General features: G+C 49.4%; 1 protein-coding gene across 1 annotated transcript; it reads right to left on the reverse strand.

The window, feature by feature from the left end:
- Window positions 1–2,003: 2,003 nt before the first annotated feature.
- On the reverse strand, window positions 2,004–2,306 carry LOC136536218 (uncharacterized). The gene has a single exon (XM_066528583.1). It carries the CDS (start codon window positions 2,304–2,306, stop codon window positions 2,004–2,006), a length of 303 nt encoding a protein of 100 aa, XP_066384680.1.
- Between the last annotated feature and the right edge of the window lie 5,941 nt (window positions 2,307–8,247).

Here is an 8,247-nt window from a genome sequence, read left to right on the forward strand (position 1 = left end):
AGTCGACCAGAGGTTCGAGCTCGGTCATGGGGTCTTCTTCGAGCTCCATGACTTCGAGACCTGACGAAGCCAACGGTTGGTCAGCCCCTGAGGCTAAATTGGGGGATCATCATTGGCCTGTTCTGACCCCTCGTAGCAGACCGAGGGCTTGTGTTGGTCATTGGTGAAGACACCCATCGGCACTAGCACTCGGATGGATGCTACCTTCGTAAGCGCATCAGGCGCCTCGTTGAAGCACCTCGGGATGTGATTGAGCTCAAGGTCGTCGAACTTGTCTTCTAGTCATCAGACTTCTCGGTAGTATGCAGCCATCTTAGCGTCATGGTAGCTTAACTCCTTCATGACTTGATCGACGACTAGCTAGGAGTCTCCCCGAACATTGAGACGTTGAACGCCCAACTCGATGGCGATGCATAGGCCATTGACGAGCGCCTCATATTCGGCCACATTATTCGAGGAGGGGAAATGGAGATGAACCATGTACCTCATGTGTACCCTGAGGGGTGACATGAAGATCAGCCCCGCACTGACGCCCTTCTTCATCAGCGATCCGTCGAAGTACATCGTCCAGTACTCTTGATCGACGACCGCCGGCGGCATTTGGAGCTTGGTCCACTCCGCGATGAAATTAGCTAACACCTAGGACTTGATGGTCGTCCGAGGAACATACGAAATGCCTTCATCCATCAGCTCGAGTGCCCATGTCATGGTTCTCCTCGTGGCATCCTAGCTTTGGATGACCTCACCGAGGGGGAAGGATGTCACAACCGTTACCGGGTGTGACTGAAAGTAGTGGCGTAGCTTCCTCTTTGTGATGAGGATAGTGTACAAAAGCTTCTAGATCTAGGGGTAACAGGTCTTTGAGTTAGATAGGACCTCACTAACGAAGTATATAGGGCACTATACTTGGAAGGCATGCCCCTCTTCTTCCTGCTCCACTACCAGGGCGGCGCTGACCACTTGTGTGGTGGCCGTGATGTAGAGCAAAAGGTGTTCTCCCTTGGTGGGAGGAACCAGAATTGGGGCCTTTGCCAGGAGCTGCTTAACCATGTCAACTGCTTCCTAGGCCTCGGACGTCCATTCGAAGTGATCGGCCTTCTTCAGAAGTCGATAAATGGGGAGACCTCATTCGTCGAGGCGTGAGATGAAGCGGCTGAGTGCGACGAGGCACCCTGTAACTCACTGGACCCCCTTTATATCCTGAATCAGACCCATCCTTGTAATGGCTGAGATCTTTTCTGGGTTGGCCTCGATGCCACACTCAGAGACGATGAAACCAAGCAGCATGCCCCTCGGGACCCCGAAAACACACTTCTCGGGATTGAGTTTAATGTTGTTTGCTCAGAGTTTGGCAAAGGTCTTCTTAAGATCGGCTATGAGGTGGTCAACCTATTTGGGTTTAACTATGATGTCATCCACGTAGGACTCAATGGTCCACCTGATGAGACCCGTGAAACACTTGAGCATACAGCGTTGGTATGTAGCCCTAGCATTCTTCAGACCAAACGGCATTGTGACATAGCAGAACGATCCGATGGGGGTGATGAACGATGTTGTGAGCTGGTCAGACTCTTTCATCACAATTTGATGGTACCTAGAGTATGCATCAAGGAAGCAGAGGGTTTCACACCCCGAGGTAGAATCAACTATCTAGTGTATGCGCGGTAAAGGAAATGAATCCTTTGGGCATGCTTTGTTGAGGCCCATATAGTCAACACACATCCTCCATTTCCTGCTCTTTTTTCATACAAGAATGAGATTGGCCAATCACTCTGGGTGGTGCACTTCCTTGATGAATCCGGCTACCAAAACCTTTGTGATCTCTTCGTCGATGGTCCTGCATTTCCCTCATCGAAGCGACGCAAGTGCTATTTTACCGGCTTAGAGCCTGAATGGATCTTCAAGGTGTGCTCAGCGACTTCCCTCGGGATGCCTGGCATGTTCGAGGGTTTCCACACAAAGATGTCCTTGATGGTGCGGAGGAAGTCGACGAGCGCATTTTCCTATTTAGAGGAAAGCATGGTGCCAATGTGCACCACCTTGTCGTTGGGGCTGCCAGGATCTATGAGGACCTCTTTAGAGCCCTCCGTAGGCTCAAAGGACCTAGTCAACTTCTTGGTGTCGGGCGCTTCTTCGGTGACCTCCTTCTTGATGGCGGCGAGCTCTCCGAAGGCAATGATTGCTGTAGCGTGACCACAACACTCGACCTCGCACTCATAGACATGCTGGAAGGAGGTGCCGACGGTGATGACCCCGCCAGGGGTTAGTATTTTTAGCTTGAGGTATGTATAGTTGGGGACGGCCATGAACTTCACGTAGCATGGACGTCCCAGGATGGCGTGGAAGGTTCTGGGGAACCCGACCACCTCGAAGGTGAGGGTATCCGTCCTATAATTGGATGGATCCCCGAAGGTAATGGGCAGATCGATCTACCCAAGTGGTATGGCTTGCTTTCTGGGCATGATGCCATGGAAAGGTGCTCGGGTTGGGCGGATGCATGCCCGATCGATGGCCATTTTATTGGGCGTCTTGGCATACATGATGTTGAGGCCACTGCCTTCATCCATCAGTATTTTGGTGAGCCGCTTCGTGTCGATGATTGGGTCGACCATGAGCGGATATCTCCCCAGATGTAGGACGCTCTCTAGATGGTCAGTCTGATCAAAGGTTATGGTGGACTCAGACCACCAGAGGAAGGTAGGTGTGGCCGGTTCAGTTGTATAGACCTCGTAGCGCGCGACCTTCTGACGGTGTTTGGAGTCATTGGCTGCCAATCCTCTAAAGATCGTGAGGCAATCATCTGGTGTCGGAAAGCCATCGTCCTTCTCCTCATCGTCATTCGCAGTAGGGGCAGGGTCCTTTCCGTGCTCCCCTTTGTTGGGGCCTTCATACAAGAACCGCCTCATTACGCTGCAGTCCTTGTATAGATGCTTAACTGGGAAGGCATGGTTCAAGCATGGCCCCTCGAGTAGTTTTTCGAAATGGTTTGGAGTGCCCTCCATGGACTTTCGACCACCCTTGTGGGTAGTAGTGGCCACGAGTGAGTCCTCGCACCGTTGCTTCTTGTTCTTCCTTTTGGTAGAACGATTGGAGGTGCCTTCACCGGTGCCCTTGTCCCAACTTGCCTTGCCCTTGAGACAATCAAAGATCACTCCGACCGCTTCTTCTCCTAAGACGTGGCTGGTGGCGATGTCCTGGAGTTCCTTGGTGGTTCGCGGGCCCTTGCGTCCTAGCTTATGAACCAAAGACTCGCAGATAGTCCCAAACAGGAAAGCTCCTATAACATCGACGTCGACAACATTAGGTAGCTCATTGCATTGCCAGGAGAAATACTGGATATACCCACGGAGGGTTTCTCTAGCCTTCTACTGGTAGTTTTTGAGGTCCCATGGGTTTTAGGGCGCTTGTTTGTGCCCTAGAAGTTCCCCACGAAGATCTCCTTCAGATCCGCCCAACTTTGGAATGCGTTGGATGGCAGGTGTTCCAACCACGCTCATGTCGAATCGGCTAAGAACAGTGGAAGGTTGCGGATAATGAAGTCGTGATTATCCGCACCACTGGCTTGGCAGACAAGTCGATAGTCTTCGAGCCATAATTCGGGGTTTGTTTCCCTAGAGTACTTCAAGATATTGGTCGGTGGTCGATACCTCAGCGAGAAAGCAGCGTTGAGGATGTGATGGCCGAAGGATTGAGGGCCTAGTAGGCCAGGGCTTGGGCTTCGGTCCTCACTACTGTCATAACATCCACCGCGACGTGGATGATAACCTCGGTGGGCTCCTTCACTCGGGTCGCCATAGGTACATCTACAGGTGTTGAGGGTGCTGCGTGCATCACGGTTGTGGCCGAGACGCTGATGTACCGGGACTAGGGTGCGCTGCCTGCCGCCCTACGATGCCTGGTGGACCGACGCATCCTGGCCGGACCGCTCGGAGAGCGTTCGTTGGCTGACGTCGAGTTCACGTCGCCAAGACAATGAACTTTTTGCCTGCTGCGCCGCCGCACGCTCAAGTAGCGTGCGAATCTCATGGTGGGCCCGACAGTCCTCGGGCGTTGTGGCCTCTGGAAGGCCATGGAGCACGGTGATGTTCTGGCTTGCCTAGGCGAAGCGAGGGAGGGCTTCATCATCTACAATGATCCTCCGGTTCACGTCGTGGGCCATGGCACGTGCGCGCCCACCATCTCTGTGGCATTCGATCTCCCGATCAAGCTTTGCGCATTCCTGCTCGAGCTGGAGTCATGCTTCATTGATCTCTCGGTGTCGGGCTTTCAACTGTTCCACCCTCATGTGAGGTGGGCCCACTATTTTTCCCTCAGCCTCGTCGCTGAGGTTGTTTGCCGGGGTAGCCTCCTCCTTGGAGACGCTTTCAACGTGTCCCTTGGGGGTACCCATCATGAAGCATTTCCAAGAGGGGTGATGGCTCCCCCTGCTGCAGTTAGAGCCAGAGGGTGACCCTGGCTCCTCTACAAGGAGGTCATGGAGAGATTCTGTGACATGTTCGATCATCCCCACGAACTCGTTGTTCACAGGGAATGGGATCATGCGTTGTGCCACAAGGTGGCTAGCGGTCGCCGTGGTGTTGTGGAGACCGAATGAAAGCACTATTGGGGCGCTCCGTGCGGGGTGTTTCGGAGAGATGGTGAGGCGACATGGGTCCTCCCTGGACGGCTAGGGTTTAAGGGAGATGCCGAGCTAGCGCTCAAGCCTCCCGTAGTTGAGGCCGATGGAGGGGAGAGGTTGGATGGTGGCGTGAGCCAACACCAACTCTCCTCCCACCATGATGATGAAGTCCAGGTCACCAAAGCGCACGTGTGCGCCCAGGACCCAGCTGATTCTATAGCTAGCCATCCGTGGCCTGATGTTAACATCGGAACACGCAAAGGTCCCCTACCTGGCTTACCAACTATCAGTGTTTCGAGTAAACACCAAAGAGTAAATTTGTATTTATTGCGCATTGGGCCCGGATGGTGTGCTAAAAGACATAAGGTTTATACTAGTTTGGGCAGAATGTCCCTACGTCCAGTTTGCAACCACTTCTCATGTTATTAGCACTAAAAGGTTCATAGTAGGGGGTACAAATGGGTGAGAGAGGGACAGGTCCCAAGTCTCTGATGGAAAGGTCTAACAGATGCTAAGAGCTTGGATGCTACTTAGCTATGTGGTGTGATGTGTGAGGAATCGATCCGTTAGTGGGGTGCCCTGCCCTCCCTTTTATAGATTAAGGGGGAGCAGGGATTACAGATGGGAGAAAAAAGAAAAACCAGAGGCAAAGAAAGTCCTTCGAAGGTGCCAGGTCTTCCTTTTCCTTTGAGCCTACCTTGCTGACATGGCAAACGGTACCAAGGATAGCATGTTCGCTGATCCTGATAGGGCCATGCTCTGGCTTCGTTCAGCAAGTGGTCACGTCCCATCCCACTTCGACGGGTGGCGCGACGCACCAGGGTGCCGAGCCATGACCCTACGTGGAGCAGATGGCGTAGAGACCCTACGTTCGTTACTGTAGATGGCATGAGTTTCCTCCTAGACCATAGTAGTTGTCGTATGTTTCTGTCAAGATTCGTGTCCGAAGGCAAATGCCGGCGCCCATAACACTATAGGACAAATGTTGGCACCACAACACTGTTTGGGCTCTGATATGCCTGGAAGGGCTTAAAGCGCCCGTCTGGTCATATCCTAATGGTACTTTCCCATAGGTATGCAGGGTATGGTCCTCGGTATTGTGGTTGACTTGAGTGCCCCGCCTTATCTGCGTGCATAGTTATGAAGGGGCAGCGCACAGATGTCGGGTGAGGGGGAGCCTGCCCCTGGACATCAGGCGAGGCAAAGCCTGCCCTCAGGGGTCGAACATGGCGGAACCAGCTAGTAGGGGTTGGATGAGGCAAAGTTAACCCTCAGTCGTTGGGCAAGAGATGTAGTCGTGTTCTTGCCTGTTTAGAACCGTCAATGTTTGATGGTTATTATCTCCTCCTCTTTGGGTACCTTAGTATTCGGTCCTCGATAATTCTTTTCTCCTAACTAGATCAAACAAAGTGTGTGCAAGACATCAAGCCATGTTATGAGAATCAATAATATTTAGTTCACTCCTCAAAGGACAAAATCTTGACTCATCTAGGGGCTTTGTGAAGATATCGGCTAGTTGCTTTTCAGTGCTCACATGGTGAATAGTGATATCTCCTTTGGCTTCGTGGTCTCTCAAAAAGTGATGCCAGATGTTTATGTGCTTTGTTCGAGAGTGGTTTATAGGGTTGTTTGCCAACTTAATGGCACTCTTGTTGTCACACAAAAGTGGAATCTTGGTTTCGTCAAATGCTCCCCAATATATTATCAATGGGATGATCCCGTTGAATGGATTGATGCACTCTAGGATGTGGCACTTGTGTTGATCTTTGGATGGGGCTATCATCGCCATCATCATGGTCATGATCAATTGGAGGATCACAACCATGAGCTTGTGGAGGGTTGACTTCACTTCTTTCTTCATTGTTGAGTTGAGGTTGAGCTTGCTCATTGTTGACACCATCTTCATGAGAATGACCTTGTGCATCATTTGATCTCCCATCTTGATTATTTCTTGTTGCAGAAGCTTCACCATGTTCATTGGATGAAACATGATGAATGGTTGGATCAAGATCAACATGCACAACATGGTCTTCATCTTCGTCTTCGACGGGCTTTACTTCACTAATGGCAAGCTTCTTGATTGCTTTGTGTGGAGCTTCTTCATTACCTACAATCTCAACATTGACTTGCTCCTTTTGAGAGGCGTCGGTTTCATCAAAAGTCATGTCTACCGTAATTTCAATCAAACCGGTGGTTTTATTGAAAACACGATATCCATGTTCGTTGGTACCATAACCAAGCATGAAGCCTTCATCAACCTTTGGTGCAAACTTTGAGCTTTTGGATTTCTTATTAAGTATGAAACACTTGGATCCAAAACCTCTAAAGTAGTGCACCTTAGGCTTTTTACCAGTTAGAAGTTCGTAGGCGGTCTTTTCTCTTTTCTTGTGAAGATATAAGTGGTTGATAGCATGGCATGCCGTGTTGACCACTTCCGCCCAATGGGTGGTTGGAGTCTTATACTCATCCAACATTGCTCTTGTGGCTTCTATGAGTGTTTGGTTCTTCCTCTCCACAACACCATTTTGTTGTAGAGTGTATGGAACCAAAAACTCATGCTTGATTCCTTCTTCATCAAGAATCTCTTCAATGTTGGTGTTCTTGAACTCCGTCCCATTGTCACTTCTAACTCTCTTGATCTTGACATCAAACTCATTTTGAGCTCTTCTTGCAAACTTCTTGAAGATACCTTGGACTCCACTCTTTTCATGCAAAAAGAATACCCAAAGTGAAACGAGAATAATCATCAACAATTACGAAACCATATTTGTTACCACCAATGCTTATATAAGCGACAGATCCAAATATGTCCATGTGAAGCAACTCCAATGTCCTTTCGGTTGTTACAACATTCTTGATGGGGTGTTTAGCTCCAACTTGCTTTCTCGCATGGCATGCGGTATAAATCCTATCTTTCTCAAAAGAAACATTTGTTAGTCCAAGGATGTGTTCACCTTTTTGAAGTTTGGCCAAGTTCCCCATCCCAACATGGGCAAGTCGGCGATGCCATAACCAACCCATGCTAGATTTTGCCATTAAACAGGTCTTGGGATTTACTCTATTTGATGTGAAATCAACTAGATAGAGTTTCCCTTTTAAATGACGCATAAATGCAATAGAGGAATCATCCCTTCTGTAGACTTCCATACCCTTATCCGTAAAGAGACAATTGTAACCCATCTCACAAAGTTGTGAGATAGACAACAAATTGTATCTCAACGAATTCACAAGTAAAACATTTGAAATGGAATTATCATTTGATATAGCAATTTTACCTAAACTGAGAACTTCTTCTTTTCCATTGTCACCAAACACAATATTCCCACTTTGATCATGACTTGGTTGGAATGACATGAACATGTCCTTCTCTCCGGTCATATGATTGGTGCATCCACTATCCAACACCCAACTTGTTCCACTAGAGGAATATTCCTACAAAGACAAATCAAGCTTTTGTTTTAGGTACCCAAAAGGATTTGGGTCCTAGGGGGTTAGTCACATAAAACTTGGGCACCCAAACACTTCTCATAATTTTCTTCCTCTTTTGGGTACCAACATACACAATCTTGCCATCCTTGCCCCCAACAACACATATAGTCACTAGCATAGCACCATGAAAGTGGTGCTTG

This window comes from Miscanthus floridulus, chromosome 2 (genome assembly GCF_019320115.1).
Source record: "Miscanthus floridulus cultivar M001 chromosome 2, ASM1932011v1, whole genome shotgun sequence".
Lineage (NCBI taxonomy): Eukaryota > Viridiplantae > Streptophyta > Magnoliopsida > Poales > Poaceae > Miscanthus > Miscanthus floridulus.